The 21,365-nt window shown below is 45.1% G+C and overlaps 1 protein-coding gene across 2 annotated transcripts in view; it reads right to left on the bottom strand.

The window, feature by feature from the left end:
- Positions 1–21,365, bottom strand: part of DIP2B (DIP2 acetate--CoA ligase B (putative)) — a 768,291-nt gene that overhangs the window by 308,715 nt on the left and 438,211 nt on the right. For both annotated transcript variants that reach the window (XM_085654541.1, XM_085654539.1), the window contains exons 12-14: positions 5,411–5,520; positions 1,901–2,003; positions 739–803 (exon numbers count right to left, since the gene is read on the bottom strand). In XM_085654541.1, coding sequence (XP_085510667.1) covers positions 739–803; positions 1,901–2,003; positions 5,411–5,520 — 278 coding nt within the window. The remainder of the gene's footprint in view (positions 1–738; positions 804–1,900; positions 2,004–5,410; positions 5,521–21,365) is intronic.

Raw genomic sequence — 21,365 nt, 5'->3', positions numbered from 1 at the left:
CCAATCCTTTGCCCAGAGTAAGTTTTGTGCCAAATATTTACTAGAAACCTTAGACTGAACAAGCAACATCTGCTATTTGTCCCCAAAGTAAGAGAAGCCACACTGGACGTATAGCTTTTTCGGTATTGGCACCATTATTGTGGAAGGCATTCTAAAATGATTTTCGGACTCAGAGTAGCATATTGTCCTCTATGTCACTGAAAACCAACTTATTCAGATAAGCTCTGGCAGTGAAAGGAAGGGGGATACCTCTTTGCTTCAATACTGGAGCGACAAGAAGCCTGCGGGTATACATTAATGCTTCATCGTGTAATTTAACAAACCAAAGCAAGCTCATCCTGAAAAATTAATGTTTGTGTTGAAAGTGGTTTCCAGCATGCAGTTTCCCTGACTTGTATGTGGTTATCAAGTTAATAGGTTGACAATTTAGTGTGCACCGGAAAGCATTGTGAGACTGCTTTTATGTAGTTACATGTTTTGGCTGCAATGTGTTGATAGTCGCCATATAAAACGTTAAGGAAATTTAAAATTGATCTCCATATTACCATTGCACGTTGGTGAACATCACATAAAAGAATATTGCCTCTGACAAGCAAGTTACGTTTAATAAGTTATTTGTAACAGATAAAGGATTAATTGTCTAGCAATCTACTCTATTATGCACACACCAGCTGTTACACTAGTATAAATCAAAAACAGATTAAATAGTGGATTATGAAAAAGAAGATTTCAACTTACTGTCAAAATACCGTGCCATAAACCCGCATCTCTCTTGAAGTCGAGCACGTTGACAATCGTTTCACCTGACAGAAAAAAAGGAGTCTTCAGCAAGAATAGCTTTGCTTTCACAAGAATGGGACTTGTCCATTATTCTTAATGACAAACATGTATAGAATGGTATAGGAGGAGCGGATTAAAGGGATTGAGAAATGTCTACATTGTTTGGGAACAGAGAGGATTCCCCATAAACCTTTGCGGTGCAATGTCTGGTCTGAAATCAACTGTGTGTTTTATAGCACACATTCTGCAATACCTTTTCCTGTCTTTCACAGATTTTCATCAATTAAAGAAAAACAAACCGGAAGCAAATAAAAAAATAAAAACAACGATCAACCTTTAGACCATCATATTCCTCTCAACCTCCTCACATTCCAGAAACCCTTCCATCTTAAGTCAGCCACAGGAGCATAGTCTCTTATAAGTGGGGGTTTGGAGTATATAAAATGGAGTCAGTCATCCTATCAATCTATAAAAGGAGACCATGTATTCTTGTGCTGCTTGCCTCTGAAACTTGCACCCCTGCTACTGTTAACCTTACATGTAGAAAACATTAGGGTAGCAGTTGTCTGATAACTATTCAAACAGAGTAAGAAAGTAAACAGTGCGAGCTTCAATGGGCATTGGATGAGTGTAGAGATGAAGAATAATCTTACAATTACATATTACAACAAGCATCGAAACAGGAAAACGAAATGAGCGCGCCATCTGTATTGAAGCATCAATGGGTTACACTGACATGTGCCATTAAAACATTATACTGCAGAGCAAGGGGTAACAGTAACTCATGTCAACATTTTTATAAACATGCTGTTGAAAAATAATCTTACTCTGTGAGCAAAATTAATATTAAATTAATCAATAACATTCAGAATGTATTCCAATGTTCAGTAATATGTGGCTCTTCGAAATTTTGTGAAATATAAGTACATGAATTATTATTCTTTTTAACATAAAATAGCATTTTATTGAAGCCTCATGGCCACCCAAAAAGCAATTGCTGTGAGTTTATAAAGGGGGGAAGCCAGTGTACTTCGCACAATTCAAAGGGGTGGTGCCAGGGCTCTGGCATTGTTTACAACATGTTTTAGGACTCTCCCCACAGTGTTTCACAAGGACCTACCTTCAGTATAGTTGCAGGCCTGAGAGAGAGCTTGACTTTGAGACAACATTGCGATTCGAGATATCGTCACCCCCATCACACTGCCTTCTTTACTCGTCTTGTACTGATGAACACAAATAAAAATAACTGAGTGAGATTTGAATGTGAGCCAATATCATCTTATCACGCAGAGGGCTAGCAGCCACAGACTATCCAAGAATCAGAATTGAGGAATGCTGTTCTCAGAATTAAGAGTTGTAGTTCCTCTAGGAATGATCGTCTGAGCATTTTCATTCTTGCTTATTCAAATGAGGTTGCTCTCATAGTCTAATATCCAACAGGATTGTGCCAATGCAACCAAAAGAGGACATTTTATGATAATGCTATGTACCAAATTGATTAATTAGTGCTGTCAAAATTGCAAACAAAACTCTCACGTGCTGCTGTGAAGTACCAAACTGTGATGTAACAATATCCCAAACTATTGTCGTAATAGACAGATTGTCCTCTTGCCCTTCTCCTGGGGGTGATGGAGGGGTTGGATGGTTCACATTCTGACATTCTGATTGTTCTTGGGGGCAGCCATCTTGGTGGCCAAAAGGGACATTGCAGCAGCCTGGAATAGCTCAGCATTTTCATCTATCACGAAGTGCTGTAAAAGAGTGGATTGGTGCGCCATCCAAGAAAAACCTGTATACGAGGCCAAACACAAACGCATATGGGGCAAGTGGTTGGGCTTGATAGGTTGAGGCTCCATAGCTGACGGTGGACAGACTCAGAGGGGCAGCATTGTTCTCGGCTGCTGCAGGGCCCTAAGGGGGAAATTCTGAGAATGTATTCAGCCGTTTTGCAAGACACAGTGCTGCACTGTTTACTTTGTTGCTCATAAAACCAATAAAACTGTGTATAAAGAAAAACAGATGTGGAACAAATATCTGAATGCCTAACTGTCAATACCGAGATGTTCTATTCATCTAAATGCAGATAGCGTGTGCTAATAATGCAGCAGGCCTGTATGCATTATTTGCAACCGGATTGGAACAATAGAACCTGGACAGCTAATCAGAATGCACCCTGTGCAGGCCATAGTTCTCCTTCCAGGCTCGCTCAGAGAACATTTTGTGACTGCCAGCTTCCCTGTCCATCGGGTGTGCTGGTCGAGTCATGTCCTGCTTAACCCCTTATTCTTTGGCTAGCTGTAGTAGAGCCAGATAGAATTAGTTTTTATTCTGAGCCGCAGCATTCCATTTCCTTTCCAAGTGCCACTGCTGGTCAAACTTCTTTTCTTCTGTACACAAGATTTAGGCAAAGCTGTCTTTAAGTGAAACTAAACCCTATCCACCGCCTAGGAAGTGAAAAATAAAACATTCTTCTGTAGGTCTTCGTTAGCTAAGGCTTCTTTCCTCTATCGTTGCAGCAAGTATGCGAACAAGCATCGTCTTTTAGCAGGGGTACCAGGAAAGAAACAGAACCGCCGCTGCTCAGAAAATAAGCAGTGTAAAATTCTTAAAACGGGCAACAATGTTGGAATGGGCATTTCTACTAAAGAAAATGCAATGCAAAATTGTCTAAAATAGGTACAAATGCGTTGTGGTGCTTGCATCATGACGTATTTTGGAAAATGTTGTTTATTGTTATAATATGGCGGATGGTCTAGAAATAAAATGGGGGTTGAGCTGGGGGTGCAGGGGGATGCGAGAAGCCTGGCAGCACTTTGCAGCTGCATGACACTCATAAAAAAGTTTTTAGAATGTACACAAATAAAAATACATAAACTATTTTTTTTTTTTTTAAGTATAAAAAGCACAAAGATGGAAAGAGGGACAAGAAGAATAGTGGAGGGGTAATGAAGTGAAAATAGCATGTTACAAACAAAAACAAGCACAGACAGAGAACAATCAAGGAAGAAAAATGAAACGAGCAGCCTGGCAGCACTTCGTAGCTGATAGGCCCCCAATATATACATTCAAGGATAACAATTTAAGAAATGTATAACTTTGGGAATGGATGGAGTGCATGGATAGCAAAGAGTGCAGGAAATGGATAAAGGGAAAGAGCTAGGAAATTTACTACATGGAGCGTTAAATGGCAAAATAAAAAACATAGTTCCTTCAAATACGCAGAAGAAAGATAACACTCATTATCATTACATTGTGAGCGCGAAATGCGTCTGGGTGGACAAAACCAAGCACAGAAAGGAAAACCATTGATTCAGGAGCAAGGAAGTTTGATAGATACTAAAGGTACCCAATCCTGACAAAGGGGGCCTGATCCAAAGCACACTCCAAGTTTGTATAAGGCATTGGAAACAACAGTTCTTGTCAGCTGAGACGTAAAAAGCATCTTTCCCTTAGAGAAGCTTTCTTGATCTAGCCTGCATGTGAGACAATGCTTCCTACAAAGAAGCGCTAATAGCCTTATTGATCATTCCTTGAACAGCAATAATGGCTGTTCATTATCCCTCACTATGGACAACCAGCAACAGACTATAACCAGGGTCAATGTAATCATATGACTTTGCCGCTGCAATGTTTTCCAGTTATCTATGAACTTGCCGCCTTTGCCACATAATCCATCATCTTCTACATAATCTGCGTGTTTTATCCCCACAAAATATTTTCTACCTCAAATGGGTCAAAAGTAACTAAAAACTCAGCAACATGTGTTGCTGCACAGCGGAAGGCCCTTTTGCAAAGGTTTACTTTATAGATGCTTACTGAGGTGTTTGTTAAACTTGTACTAAGGTTATGAAACCTTTGCTCAGACAGAGCTCACATTTGTAAAAACGACAATAATACGCTGCATAATTTGCCTTTTCTTACCACAAAATTAAATCAACTCAACCACATAATTTGGTTGTCCCCGCTGCATAATTCCAGTGGCTCTATTTAGAACTGCTGGGTTGGAATTTAACAAACATTACTGCCTGCAGGTGAAGTTTATACCACTTAAATAAAACCTTATATCGCATTTACCACTGAGGAACAGTGAGAACAACCGGTACTTCTACCACTTGTGCATACAATTCTAGGTTATGCATTGCTTATGCAGGAAACCTGATTGTAAGTGCTTAGGCTAACATAGGAGTACAATTTTTACATGTTTCAGAACTAACTCATAGATCTAAATAAGCAAATCAATGACCGATGCTCACAAGCCTTTACCTTTAGGAGGAAAATAACAACCAGGTATTGTTTGAGTAGAAGTCTAGAACACAAAATATTTGATGGGAAATGAGCAATGTGTGTCAGGTTTATATTGCCTTTTCTCACCAAAAGAGGTCATGAGCTAGGCTTAGTGGGAAGAACTGATTAAAATTGTGCTACAATGTAACATTAAAATTTCAAGTGAATTTATTAAATCTTTCACACTACAAACATTAGATGGTTTTCAGCTGCTTTCACAAATGTAATCACTGTTGTACAAATCCACGCACCGAATTATGTGTTTCCTGTAATAATTAGCTTTATGCATAAAAATCTACACTAACTGTTACAACATCTTTGCCGGCTGACGCATGCTTATGTTTACCTCGATGTAGGCTGGTTCCGTGCCTGCTACAGAGATGTGTGGCAGCCAGTCCTTGGGTGACTTGGAGAGATACCTTGAGTCGGTTACAACCCATTTGAGTTTTGGCCAGCCTAAAAAAAAAACAATCAAAGTTCATTAAAAGTTTTGTTCAACATTGCTTAAGATCAAAGTCAAGAAAGAAATCTGTTACTATTGACATTTTAGGCAAGGTCAATTTCTACATAAAACCATGTCATATGATAGAAGATTAAGTTGTGACTTCTTTTGTTTAACTTGTGATGACAAACAAAAGACTGTCTAGGGTCCGTTAAGTGGGTTCTCTTGAACGCCAGTGCTTTTCTTGTTTTCATTTCGAACTCAGTTTGTCATGGTATGCAAAGTTTTCATTACTCTTCATAACACTTTACCAAGTGAACTTAGTGCTTTCATACTAGTACTTCCAGTATTCCTTTCCCTCAGACTCATGGATGTTTGAGCAGCAGGTTTAGACAGAAGGCATATGCTACTGTGCCAGTATGCATCTGTTCTTGGCATGTAGAGCTGCAGATTACACACTGTGCATAGATTGTGTAGCAGTACCCCCTCTTAGCGGCAACCACCAGTATCTGTTGCAGTTGTTTGAAACAGTGTTTTGAGGACAGCCTGGCCCACACTAGCCTGTTGCTTAGTTTGCACATCTACACAATAGTGTTTAGTGAAAGTGTGCGGTGTACCATGTAGCTGCTTTGCAGATATCATCTATGGGGCTGTTCCCTAAAAATGCCATGGAAGCCCCTATTTTACGTGTAGAGTGGGCTTTAGGGAGAACAGATAGCGTTCGTTTTGCTTTGTGGTAGCAAATCTGTATGCATTTAACAATCCACCTAGCTATCCCAGATTTGGAGATGGGGTTGCCTTTGTGTGGTGGAGAGAAAGACAAATAGTTGTTTGGTCTTTCAAAAAGGTTGTGTTCTCTCGATGTAGTAGAGTAAAGCTCTTTTGACGTCTAAGGTGTGTAGAGCTCTTTCTGCAACGGTTTGTGGCTGCGAGAAGAATACGGGCAGTTCCACAGATTGATTGAGGTGAAAGGGAGAAATGACTTTAGGAAGGATTTTTGGATTAGTGCGGAGAACAACCTTATTATGATGCATTTGCAGAAAAGGTTCTTGAATGGTGAGTGCTTGTATCTCACTGACCCTTCTGAGGGAAGTGATGGCTACAAGGAAAGCTGTTTTCCATGTTAAAAATTGAAGCTCACATTTATGTAGAGGTTCAAATGGAGGCCCCATTAGTCTTGTGAGAACGATGTTTAGGTTCCACACCATTGAGGGTGGCACTCTGGGGGGAATTATTCTTTTAAGGCCTTCCATGAAGGCTTTTATGGCAGGTACTCTGAAGAGGGATAGATGCTGTCTATTTTGTAGATACGCTGCTATGGCAGCAAGGTGTAGTCTAATAGAGGTGTAGGCTAAGTTGCATCTTTGTAGGTGTAGTAAGTAGCCTATGATGTGGTGGATAGACACATCTAAGGGATTGATATTATTGTTGTGACAATAAATCACGAAACGTTTCCACTTGGCTGCTTAGCAAGCTCTAATGGTAGGTCGTCTAGCTTCTTTACTGATGTTCATACAGTCAGGGGGAAGATTAAGGTAACCAAATTGTAGGATTTCAGGAGCCAGATCGCAAGGTTCAGCTGAGCTGGGTCCGGGTGTCTGATCTCTCCATGGTTCTGGGTTAAGAGGCGTGGAGAGAGGAGTACCTTTTGGTGCGGAATTACGGAGAGTTCCAGCAATGTGCTGTACCACGGTTGTCTGGCCCAAGTCGGAGCGACTAGGATGAGAGTTGGGGAATGTTGCTGTAGTTTGCGCACCACTAATGGAATGAGTGGGAGAGACGGAACAGCGTACGCAAATCTGCCTGATCAGTTAATCCATATCGCATTACCCTTGGACAATGGGTGTGGATATCTGGCGGCGAAGCTTGGGCATTTGGCGTTTTCGTGGGTGGCGAAGAGGTCTATCTGTGGTTGTCCCCACATTTGAAAGAATGGTTGAAGAACTTGTGGTTGAAGTTCCCACTCGTGGATTTGTGGTGTTTGACGGCTCAACAGATCTGCAATGGTGATTTGGACTTCTGGGACATGTTGGGCTAGGAGAAAAATGTTTTGAGGTATGGCCCACCTCCATATGGTTTGTGCTAGCTGAGAGAGTTGCAGAGAGTGTGTGCCGCCCTGTTTTTGGATGTAGTACATTGCTGTCATGTTGTCTGTGCGGACTAAGACAGCCTCGCCTGAGACGTGTGTTTGAAAGACTTTTAGGGTTAGAAATATGGCCAGTAACTCCAGAAGGTTGATGTGGAGTAACTTTTGTTGAGGTGTCCACCTGCCCTGCATGGTGTGATGTAGTAGGTGAGCTCCCCAGCCGGAGAGCGATGTGTCCGCAGTTAGAACTATTTGAGGAACCGGTTCTAGGAACGGTAGCCCTTTGGAAAGGTTTTTGGTGGTCCACCACTGCAGAAAGCGATGGGCACGACTGTCTACCAACATCAGATCTGATAATTGACCCTGAGCCTGGTGCCATTGGCGTGCTAAGCACTCTTGGAGAGGACGCATCTGGAGTCTTGCATGAGGTACTATGAATATGCAAGAGGCCCTCATCCCTATAAGTTGCGTAACCACTCGGGCTGGAAGAGTGTTGTGGTTGAAATTTGGTGCGAAGAGCCTGTATGCTTGCTATCCTGGCGGGACTGGGGTAGGCTAACGCTCTTGAGGTGTCTATGGTGGCACCGAGGTATTGTTGTACGTGGGATGGATGCAGATGGGACTTGGCGTAGTTTAGTGTGAAGCCCAGGTCGTGAAGTAGTTGGATAATGGCGTGAGTGAGTTGTACACACTGGTTGTATGAGCTGGCTTTTATGAGCCAGTCGTCTAGGTATGGGAAGACGTGGATGTGTTGTCTTCTCAGGTGTGCTGCCACTACCGCTACGCACTTGGTAAACACTCGTGGCGCTGTGGTGACTCCGAAGGGGAGTACTTTGAATTGGTAGTGGTGACCGTCCACTACGAATCTGAGAAACTTCCTGTGAGCGTTGTGCACGGGAATGTGGAAATAGGCGTCCTTGAGGTCTATGGTGGTCAGGAAGTCGTCCTGGGAGAGCAGAGGAAGCACCTGTTGGAGTGTGACCATGTGAAAGTGGTCTGAGTGCATGTATTGGTTTAGGGGTCTGAGGTCCAGAATGGGTCTTAGAGAGCCGTCCTTTTTTGGTATGAGAAAATATAGGGAGTAAACTCCCTTGTTTTGTTGGTGGATAGGAACTGGCTCTATTGCATTTTTTTGTAGGAGGGAGATCACCTCCTGCTTTAAAAGTGACAAATGTTCCTGTGACATTGGGCGCTGTTTGGATGGAATGGTTGGGGGGGTTGATGTTAGTTCTAGACAGTAGCCTGATTGAATTATCTGTTGCACCCATCTGTCTGAGGTGATGGTAGCCCAGACAGGAAGGAAATTTTGGAGTCTACCCCTGACTGGAAGGGAATAGTCTGGGGGGAGTGCAGAGAAGTCACGGGGGGGGGGGGGGTGGCAGATCGGGAGGTGTTAGTTTTGCCTCTGCCTTTGTTGTTGTTACCCCTGTAACTGCCTCTTTGGTAACCCCTAGTGAAGGTGGATTGGGTAGGGGTCTTGTATGAAGTGGAGGCGCTGTCTGAGAAGTAGCCTCTGGTGGTTCTTCTAAAGGAGGAACCGCGAAAGGAGCGCCTGGGAGCTTGCGACTGCAAGGCTCCCATAGATTTTCCCGTGTCTGTGTCCTTTTTAATTTTTTCGAGGGCTACATCGACGTTCGGGCCAAACAGGTGTGTCTCATCGAAGGGGTGGTTGAGGATGGAACTTTGAACCTCAGGTTTGAACCCTGAAATGCGTAGCCAGGCATGCCTACGCAGAAGGACGCTAGTATTTATTGCCCTGGAGGTGGCGTCAGCTGCATCGAGGGCACAACGAATGAAGGTATTCGTGATCGTTTTACCCTCCTGAATTAATTCGTTGGCCCTATGTTTGTATTTGTCAGGGAGGTGTTGCATTATTGACTCCAGCTCATCATAATGTGCCCGGTCATATCTGGCTAGGAGCGCTTGGGTGTTAGCAATGCGCCATATGTTGGCCGCTTGGGACGCTGTTCGCTTGCCAGAGGCGTCCAGGAGTTTAGACTCCTTATCTGGCGGTGGAGCCTCACCTGATGCCTGGGAGTTGGCACGTTTCCTCGCATTGGAAACCACCAGGGAGTCTAGTGGTGCGGGGCCTTTAATGTAGGTTGGATCTGTTGGGGCGGCCTTATATTTTTTCTCAATGCGAGGGTTAATGGCCCTAACGAGGTCTTTAAAGACCTCTGGTGTGTGCTTAATAACCCCCTTAAGCATGGGCAGAATTGAGGTGGATCTCTGTGCAGTGTCAAAGACATTGCATGGTGTATGTGCAAGTCACCCCTACAGCAGGCCTTGGAGCCCGAAGGCATTATAGCATATGTGATGAAATATCTGCATGAGCAGATATGCCCGTGTAATGTCTAGTTCCATTACAAGTGAACAGGGAAGTCATCTTAAGGTAAGTACCGGCACTTGTCTAAAGGAGTTTCGCAGCTACATTAAAACTTCACTGAAACCTGTGGTGTTTGGTATCAAACACCGTGTATTAATAAACCCACACTGATTCCAGTGATGGATTTATTAATCTATGCACTCAGAGGGTACCTTAGAGATACCCCCTGAAACCTACTATTCCTTTAGTGTGCTGGCTGACTGGTCCTGTCCAGCCTACCACCACAGAATAGTTTCTTGCCCTGCTCTGAGAGGTCAAAAAATGCTGCTCTGGCAGGAGGTGTGTACACCACCTTCAAACAAGATGGCTAGTAAATTAGTGTGTCAGGGCAGGAAGCTTCAAATAGCTCACTGCCTTTGATATGCAAGCCTGGCTTCCCCCAGACCTGGAGGATGCCACCCCCTACCCTGAGGCCCATTTAGCCCCAGGATATGTGGGAAATTAGCTATTCAAGAGACGTGTTGCACTGCCAGGCTGAGTACACCTCTAGGGTGAGCAGCCTGAAGTGTACACGAAGATACAAATTCCACTTTCTTGTTCGTAGTTGAATTAAGAATTCTGGGACAGGGTTATGTCCACTCCCCAAAGCAAGTGGTCATCTAGAGGGAGTGGTGACCCCAAGTGTAAGAAGTCCATTGGCTACTACCCTTCACTCCCCTTAATGCCCTTAAACTGAGTTTTTAGGGGGCCTCCTGACACCAGGAAAACAGATTCAACTACTGGGAACCGAGGAAGAAAGAAGGCCCGAAGAGAGTGCAAACTGAAGACTTATACCAGACATTAGCACAAAATCCTGCCCGGCTTCTTACACTTTGATCATTGCTGGACCTACTTGTGAGAAAGTGCCCTCTTTCTTGCATGGTTTGCCCCCACTTTTTGCTAAATTGCTGAATGTACTTTGACTGAGTGTACCCTGGACTCCTGCCAATCAGGTGCCCAGGGCCTATGTTCCTTCCTTAAACACACAAACTCCAAATTGGAAAACCCTGGCCACATGTCAGCCCCTAGTAAATGGTACCCTAGGTACCCAGGGCCTTGTGACCAGGGAAGGCCCCTAAGGGCTGCAGCACTCATTGTGCCACCCTTAGGGGCCCTGTACCCTTACACACACACACTGCCTTTGCAGGCTGAGTCAAGTCTGGGTGCAGGACAAAATGAAGAGTCGATATGGCACACATCCCTGTGTGCCATGCCCAACACCTACAATGCCAAGGCATATGTAAGTCACCCCTCTGGCTGGGTGCCTTATGCCCATGGTGTGGGCACAGGAGCAGGAGCCCTGTGCCCCTACAGTACCCAGGTCCATTCCCGGGCACTGTAAGTGCAGTGTTGCCATTTAAGAGTACATGGTGCTGAGAGCTCATCAAACACGAGCTCCACAACACCATAATGGCAACCCTAAAGACTGGGAAGTTTGGTATCAAACTTCTCAGCACATTAAACCCGCACTGATGCCAGTGTGAGATTTAATGTACCAAGCACCCCAGAGGGCATCTTAGAGGTGCCCTCCTACAACTAACCTACAATCCACGTCTGCTCTGAGGCTGCCCAGGCTGCCATACAGCAGACACGTTGCTGGATCCCTGGGTGGGAGAGCCCCTGCTCTCCCGGGCCTGCAACAATGCACATCCTGGGTGAGGTGATAGATCTCCTCCCCCAGGATGAGCAAAGGGAAGCTTCAAAGGCCTGCCGCCTCTAGGAGTTTCCCCAGGCCACTGAAATCCCCCACTCTGGCGGGAAGCTTGGCCGGAAACCCTATACAAGGACAGGGGATGTGCCAGCCTGCCTACCCCACCCCTCAGGTGGGGAGGCGAGGTGAAGCACATCTCCGGGCTCTCGCCATCTTGAAGATGGGAGGCCCTACCCTATCAGGATTAGGCTACTGCCCCCCTCCCACAGGAGAGGGGCAGGATAGGGGGGTGTACCCACCCCAGGACAAGGACTCATTGGTCCCTGGCCTTCACCTACCTGTAACGCCCCTAAATCTAGTATTTAGGGGCACCCTGAACCTTCCTTCCCCAGATTCCAGATTCCGAAACTAGAAGAAGGGCGAGAAGAAAAGAAGACCTGCCCTGCAGCTGCAAAGGAGAGGGAGACACCAACTGCTTTGGCCCCAGCCCTACCGGCCTGTCGACCTCGGACTTGCTCCTGCTCCAAACCCGGCATCTCTTGTGGCCAGCAACCTCAGAAACCCCGGAGGACCTGGCTGCCTTTGAACTCTAATCCCCTGGGACTCCCATGAGTAGAGGCTCTACTCAGAACCTATGAGGATGGCACGTTTAAAACTGATTGGTCCCAGGTATCCTGGAAATGTACCAGAGATCTCCTCATTCTAATTATTCGTACTGCCAAGAGACTAGCAGATACACTTCTAGCAAGAATCCAACTGGTGGAAAGCACATTAAAAAGTGCAACCACAACAACTCTCTTTAAGACCAAATTGTCAGAAATCAACAACGAAATGGCGAACATCGCGAATATCTAATGAAACAAAAGGTCAAGAAATTACAAAAAGATGTGAGTAATTTCGATAAAGAGAAGGTGTACCCCTACTTGAGAGAAGACTTTATACCTCCTAGTTCTAACAATGGAGGAGACCCGGATTCAAACTCTAACTCCACCAGAAGAGGGTCTTCTAGCAATAGCAACTCTAGCTCTGATTCAGCTAATTACGGTACCTTTCGCAAAGGAAACCGTCAGAACTACCCTAATCTACAGACAATGGCCTTCCAACATCCAGCCTTTTGGCAATACCCTATACTCCCCCATGGTCCACCACAATATCCCATGCCACCACAGGGACCACCACAATTCTACCCCCCGGTGTACAACCAGCCTTTTTTAGGCAGAGGTTGGGGCAGAGGGCGCGGGCAAAGAAGAAGAAACAATCAATCAAACCCACAAGGGACCCGAATCCAGTGGGAGGACACCCCGAGAACAATGGAAACTCGGAGTCACACCAACAGCAGGAAGAAGACCTAGTAGTCAACCTTTCGCAGAAGACCCTTACCAATGTAGAACATGATGCACTACAGAGAGGGTTGGGGTTTGTACCAACACCTAAGATTGACCTATTCAAACAGCAGTGCGAAATCCAACAATTCTTCCGCAAAGTTAGATTGAAATCTTTCTTTCAAGATGCAGAAACAGTACAAAGGACAGACAGTGGGCTGCACACAAAATCTACGTTTACTCCCAATGTATCTATGATCCCACCAGAAGTCATTACTTTTGAACAGGCTGTACTTAAAGACCTAGCCAATATGACAAAGCCTAGACAGTACAACAACATGTCTAAAGCAGAAAATGAAGCGATTATTAACTTGGCTAATGATACATCCATCACTATAAAACAAGCAGATAAAGGTGGGGCCACAGTAATAATGGATACTGTGGATTATGAATTAGAATGTAGACGACAACTGTGTGACAGAACCTACTATACTCCTGTCCCTACCAACCCAACCAAACGACTACTCACCACGATCACAGCCTTAGTCTTCTCGGCTGAGAGCCAAGGTTGGATAAGCAAAAAAGAGGCCTCCTTTTTGGTTAAAAAAGACCCACGCACCACTTACTTTTATACCCTTCCAAAAATCCACAAAGGAATTACTCCTGTTCCTGGAAGGCCAATTGTATCGGGTATTGATTCTGTTCTCGAACCCTTGTCACAATTTTGTGACTACTTCCTTCAACCACTTGTAAAAAAGACAACAACTTACATCCAAGACACTGCAGATTTACTGAGACTCCTTATCGGGCTCCAACCTGCGGATGAGATCACACTCCTAGTGACCCTAGATGTACAAGCCCTGTACACCAACATACCTCAGAGGGCTACCCTTGATGTGGTAGAAAATGTCCTAAACCACGAACATTGGGAACATAACACGCCCATCAGTTTCAACATGGATTGCGCAACCTTAGCTCTTACAGAAAACTTCTTTGAGTTTAAAGGCCAGATCTACCAACAAACGCAAGGAACTTGTATGGGCAGTACATTTGCGCCAAGTCTAGCGTGTCTCTATATGTCTGATTTTGAGACTCGCTACATTTTCCATGACTCAAATCCATTTGATGTCGATATATACCTTTGGAAGAGATTTATAGACGACATCCTAATCTTATGGAAAGGAGAGATATTAACCTGTATCGAGTTTTGCACTTGGATCAACACTCTCGACCCACATCTGAAATTTTCCCATACAGTTTCCGCGGAAACTATACCTTTTCTAGACCTAAATGTAAATCTACATAGAGGTACACTATCAACAACTCTATACAAAAAACCAACGAACCGCAACAGCCTGCTACTCTACTCCAGTCATCACCCACGGAGTTTGAGAGATAACTTACCTATAGGTCAATTCCTTAGGGTGAGACGAAACTGCAGCAATTTGACAGACTATAGGGCTGAGGCTGAAAGACTAGCCGACCACCTCAGAGCACGCGAGTACCCAGCTAAACAGATAGCTTTAGCTAATAAAAGAGCCCGTAACAATCATCGAGAGGCATTATTGGAACCCAAAACACAAACCCCTACGGAGACTCTTACATGTGTCACCTCGTTTACACCAGTGTCTAATCAGATTACCAAGATAATAAAAAAACATTGGGGTATTGCACAATGAATCTTGAAGTCCCTAGGTTTTCATTCAAACGCACAAAAAACCTTAAGGACACTCTGATTCACACGCGCCCCCGCCTACAAGGGCAACAAATCCAAAGACAACTATGGGATCTGCCACCTGTCACAGGGCATCACCCATGCGGATCATGCACAGCATGTCCCCTCACCGCAATCCACAAGACTGTCCAATTCCATAACAACTTTAAATGGGAGTTGCGCCGTCACACTAATTGCAACACAACTAATTGCGTGTATTTAATCACATGCCCCTGCAAACTACAATACATAGGCATGACAACCCGCCCAGTCAAGACACGCATGATGGAACATCGCAGCAATTTTCGTTGTAAAAAAATCAACACTAGAATGTGTACACACTTTCAAGAAAAGGGACACCTCCCTGAATCATTTAGATGGCTTATTTTGGAGTCGTTCTCCAATATCACTAAAGAAGCCTTACTAGTTAAAGAACAGAGGTGGGTGTACAGATTGGGAACCCATGTCACAGGACTCAATGATGCCATCCCTTGGTCCTCCCTCAAACCACCCTGAACATCACTCACCAGACATTAAGTGATTATCTGCACCAAGCTATCTTCATAATACTTAGAGTTTGGGCAATTACATTACGAGTCCCTAACCGTTGTCTCCCCTTAAAAACATTCTTGAGTAATGAACAAATCCGCTATAATTGAACTAATCTTGGTATACTGCAACTACACATTGATGTCCATCATTATATGTCCATACCTCTATGTAACTGATCATGACGCTACCAATCTGAGCATAACATCCTTCAGCACATCATATTAATCAAACCTCAGATGGCGAATATATCTGTCTGAATATTATTTTCGAGCAGTTATAAATAAAGGCGTTCTGAATCATTACATGCTGAAGAATCAATACACTTTGCATTTACCCGGTATTTGACATGTCCCCATCCAACATGGCGACCACACTGAACCATCAACACAACTGGCAACGGACTAGCGGTATCCCGACACCCACTTCCGCTAGCGAAAGCGGAACACCATTTATACACTGTACGATACCGGGAACCTCACCACCCAGACCTGGTAGAGCGGGGTAGGTGAACTGGAGACACGGACTCGGCGTGTCAGTGAGTATTTTGAATCTAATCTTTTTATTCTACAACTGAGATGATGCCCGAGTTTACGGGTCAATCCTGTTAGAATAAGCTAAACTAGAGACACCATCTACACGTTACATACACCAGCAACATGGAACTCGAGGTCTTTACAAAGATTATTTTTAGACACATTACGATGGTTACGCACGAGAAATAGTGGCTACCAAATAATTGTTTAACTCTGTAGAGATCATATCTCTAAGGCTAGCGAGGAGAGGAGGTACACGCTTAAACGAGAGCATGATGCGCATAACAGTTACGTTTCTAAACGAGTGAAACCTGTACATCAGATCCCAGTAAATTTCGCAAAATACTCGTGTGAAATATTTTTTAAAAATATTTCTAGAAATATGAAGGTTCCAGAAAACATAGCGATCTCGAATACCAGTGACTACCTTCCAGTATCAGTCATATTTGCAAGACTATGTGTGACAGAGACTAGGGGCTAGATATAATCTTGAATACATCACCTCATATGACATATGTTTTTCCTTAAGTGTGACTGCATAAATAAGAGAATGGGATAAATTTACCCTGGAGTATTCTGGTGTAACCATTTCTGAACTACTAGATCTTTCCACTATATGACTTACAGAACGCAAGGAACTCCTTGCTTAGCCTGCCAGGAACTGCAGAGGATTATCCTATGGAAAACTTAGGGTAAGTCCACCAACACAGTTCCTCTAGTAATTTTAAATGTTTTAATTACCACCACTGGTCAGAGTGATCACTTCACGAGGCTCTTATTCACTGTAATTTATATGTTTTCACCACCACGTATAGGGTGCACTATCACTATAGTAGCACTCAATAAATTCACGACACACACCATGTTTATACACAGTGATTGTTTAAAACGCGTTCTATAATCATCTTGGTCTTTTCCTTCTTATCCCGCAGGTAGACCGAGCTGCAGGTAAACCACTGGTTAAATATTAATATTGAGAATGCTCACTGTTACTTAGGATTACCAGTGTAAATTCACATGTAGATAGAACACCTCTTGGTCCTGAAGAATCGCCAGAGTATTTCTCTATTTGAGCGAGAAACATGTAGACCCCAATGAGGCAGTGTACATAACCTAGTTCATCATTCTAAGTTACCAACACTTCACCTCACAGTTTTAATTAGGCAAGGAGGCTTCCTAAATAAATATTTTGTGACAAGCACTCCGAACCCTATTTTAATTATTTTCTTTCATCTACATTACAAAAAAACCAGCCCCACACTCCCACCTCACCCAACGGCTGTACCGGATAAAAAGATCTCCACAAGAGTGCTCCCTAAAAAGAGCCCGTCGGGTATTGCACCAGCCGACTCGACGCAGGAGCAGCCCGATGATGACACGATACATCCTGAAGGGTACGTGATTCACGACATCCTGATGGTTGGGTGAGGGCCACAATATCCAATGAATCAAAATCCTTTGCACACTTCATGGTTTGTCTCATCCCCTTTTGTAAAGGAACAGCTTTGTAATTAATTTTCTGTCTACTCAGAACCTACCTTTCACCCCTGGCAGCAGCCCGGAACCGCGATCCCAGCCCACTCTGCACCCGCCAAGCCTGGCCAGTGCCGGAGTGAACTAAACCCACGAGGACGGCCCCACGGCGACTGTGACCCCGAGTCCGGCACCCAAGGACCCCCCTCGACTATCCTGAAGAAGCTTGCAGCTTCAGAACAGAGTGCCACCCCAACCGCGATCAACAAGAGGGTAAGATTTCCGATATCAAAAGGCACCCCTGCACCCGGCGCCCCACGGCCCTCTGTGCCCAATCCCGGGGTACCTACCTATCCTCCGACTATCCAACTTACCCCTCGAAGTGGTGGTGGCACCCGAAGAGTCCTCGTCCCCGAGCCTGCAGTCTTTTTCCAAACCGGAGATTTCCCATAGAAATCAATTGAGCGCCGACGGCTCAAAAACTCTACTCTAACCCACTTGCGCAGGAGTAAGTGACCAGGAGCCCAGCTCCCACAGCCTCGTGGCTTGCCCGACAGCAGCCACCAACCCAGGCCCCCCTATCCCTCATAGGATAACATTGGGCCTAACTCTCTCTGCACCCGGCCGTCCTGAAACCGCTGAGGGTGAACTGACTGTACCTACCTGACACTGGGAGACCCATGAGTCTATGACCAGAACTTCAACTCTGCCAGTCGAGTACTTACCCTTAAACCGCTAACTTAATTTTCCTCATAGGGTAACATTGACTGGCTTTTTCTTGGAAATTCTTCTAAGTGTGAACTTTTCAAAACTCAAAATATTCACCAAAAATCAGCCGAGTACCAAAAACGAATTTACTCACCTGCTCTTAGGTGAGCTCCCAGTGCTGGATCTTGGTGCCCAGCACTGACTCTGAAAAGTACCCACAACTATACTCACCTTTAACTCGTTTTTCTTCCATAGGAAACCATTGACTGCTTTTCTATGAAATTTCTTCTAAGTGTTGATTTCTGCAATTTCTAAATATTCCTCAAAAATCGTATAACATCTGAAAACGTAATTACTTACCTATTTTGGATAAATGTCCCAGTGCTGAGTCTAGACACCCAGTACTAGATTACAAAAGTAACGATAACCTACTGTACCTGTAACCTACATTTCCTTCCATAGAGAATCATTGATTGTTTGCTCCCTTTTGAAATAGCTAAATATTAGTTAAAAATCATTACAGTACCAAAGTCGACTTTCAACAGCTGATTCTGAGAACTGACCCAGGACTGGATCTAGGATCCAAGCCTGGAATTACAAAAGTAATCTACAAAGTAATCTGTTGCATATAATCTGAATTTATCATTGAGCTCAATGTATTGTGTTTAGAAATAGAGTTGCCTACTGCAACTAATTGTAACTGTTTACTAAAAAGTCAATTGCATATACAAAAGTATTTTTATGAAACATCTCCTGTCGAGAAAGTATATTTTAATTCCAAGTGTTGGTTCTAAAATAAAACAAGCATATATGTTTTATATACAAACCATTGGCCTAGAGTTCAGTTATTGAGTGTGTGGAACTATTTGCTGACTGAGTGTGTACAACAAATGCTTTACACGTCCTCTGATACTGCCTTACTGCTCGACCAGGCTACCACTTTGGAGAGTAAGGTTATATCTAACTTTAACCTCTGTTAAACCCTTGGGGTCTGTGGACTCTGTACACCCTGTACCTATTAAGGAACAGTATATACAGAGCCACTTTCTCACATGACGAGCACTGCACACCCTCCCCAAAACCCTTGGAAGACTGCCCAACCCCTCAACAACCATGAAAGATCTCCCTTGGAGTAGAGGAGCTGCTCCCCTGCATCTGCAGGCACCACAAAGCATCTGCCGGTCCACGAAGTTATCAAGCATCGGCCTCACCGAATCAACAGAGCAGCAGGAGAAAGTCTTCGTGCTCCAGGAGGACGGATCCATCTCCCTACTGAGTTTGGAGATGCCAGGACTTCCTGGAGACACCCAGCACCAACACCCTGGGTGCCAGAGCAGTTGCAGCAACCAAGGCTTGTTGGTAGTCCAGTCCGGACTCCCAACAGCGAATTCACCAGGTCAACACAGTTTCCTCGCTGTCGTGTTTCCACTCTTCGCTGTGTCTCTAAGACCAAGAGTGAGTCTCTGATTGACCGGAAGCGAGAACTGTGAGAGTATACAGACAAAGCCCCATTTCACACGAGCCTCTTAGCCTGACTTAGGGTGGACCGACTGTATACCTATGTGCCCAAGACCCTCAAGACTTGAGACCCACTGTGGGTTCTAACAGACTGCCCTCCCCCCCCCAGTCCTTGCTTGCAGCCACTTTTCAACAGGACCGATTCCCATTGACAATCACCCAGAAATTCTTTCTCTGTTGAGTAACAATAAAGAACAGCAAATGTGGCTTGCCAACCAACAACTTAGCAGCTTAGGAAGTATGTCTTGGTCTAGGCTCAACTTAAAAAGAAAATAGGAAACAGGCTAGGATAGGTACATGAAGGAAAGGAGGGGATAACTAAAGATTACATGCTACTTTGGGGCAGTAGCAGTGGGGAAAATGAGGAACGCGAGAACGTCGATTGCAAAATCTAAACCATTGGCTATGGCTGCTAAGGACAAGCCCAATTGTACGAGTTACTTAACTTCGGTAACGATGTATCTGGTAGAGACGATTCAAGCCGCAGATTCCTTCATGTAGAATTATCCCCAAGCGTGAGACTGGACCCAGAAAACTTTTTTTTTTTGCCCAGCATCCCTGCGTGCCGGGGGGACGGCATCATGCGACTCAGCCCAGGCGTCGTCCGCGTACGTGACGTCAGCGAGGTCACATAAGTCCCACTTCGGCGCGCCTACGTCAGTTTTCTTCGGAGAACTTTTCCGCGCCACAACGCGGAGCTACCAAACAAAACTGAGAGTATACGAACAGTGTGCGAAAGAGCAGAAAAAGGAATGGTGAGGAACAACACCATAAAGAGCAGTGCCCGGCACTGCAGTACCCAAAGGCAGGGAAAGAATAAAGAACAGAGCAGCAACCCTGCCAGTACAGACACAGCCACCCCACCCGGAGACAAGGGACATATGTAAAAATGTCACGATAACATGCAACAGGACTACAACCCCAACCAAAGGCAAGGAAGGGGAACCAGTCGGGGACACACAGGTAACGACAAACTCCAAGACATCCCCATCACAGAGTGTGATAACCCCCATCAGGAACAAGGGCAGAGGCACAGTCAAAAGACCCCAACGTCAAGGATCGCAAAGAGCCAGAAGAACCAACAAACCTATCCTCCCATGTGACAACGGGGAGGAAAAAGGGACAGCCTTACAGAAAGAGGGAAAGAATGTACTCATAGAAGACACAGCCACCCACAGGGAAGCGAGTGCAAAAGACCAAATCACAAGCCCTCGCAGAACGGGGAGGAAGGGCGGGCCGTGAAGGAATCTGCGGCTAGAATCGTCTCTACCAGATACATCGTTACCTAAGGTAAGTAACTCATACATCTGATAGAGACTACTAGCCGCAGATTCCTTCATGTAGCATAGATACCCTAGCCATACCCAAGGGGAAGGAGGGCTGCGAGAGGACCCCACACACCTGAGCACAACAAAGGGCCGCACGGGGGCCGAGTCCAAACACAGGACGAGGAGCCCCGTCCCTGAGGCAAAGGGAAACCCCCGCCAGCAGGAGTCCACCAACCTCAATGGGGGTGCAGGAAAAGAAGATTAGAAGATAGCCTGTCCTCACTCAGCAGAGGAAATAAGGCAAGGCGCAAAAAGTCCAAACACCCCACGCCCACATGAGGCAACAAAACCTCCGCCCAAGGCCAAGGCAAGGAAAGGAGCACCGAAGGAAAAGAGCAACCTAGAGACTCCGAGGAGAAGAGGCAGAGCAAAGGCAATCCCAGACAGGACGGCACCCCCGCAGGGACAAACTGCGCACGCAAGAGGGTCCAGAAGTCAGGGACCGTCCCCCCCACAGGGAGAAGAGGTAGAACCGACTGCAAGGACCACCGGAAGCAGCTTTGAAGGCAGGATGATAGTCCCACTAAAGCCCCAAGAAGGCACAACAGTGCAGAAAGAACAAGAGGGCGGCACTGGCAAGCTCCGCCAGACGCCAGTGACACCACAGAA

Source organism: Triturus cristatus, chromosome 4_1 (genome assembly GCF_964204655.1).
Source record: "Triturus cristatus chromosome 4_1, aTriCri1.1, whole genome shotgun sequence".
NCBI classification, from domain to species: Eukaryota; Metazoa; Chordata; class Amphibia; order Caudata; family Salamandridae; genus Triturus; species Triturus cristatus.
The sequence above is the reverse complement of the archived record's forward strand: the minus strand, read 5'-3'. Positions and strand labels throughout refer to the sequence as shown.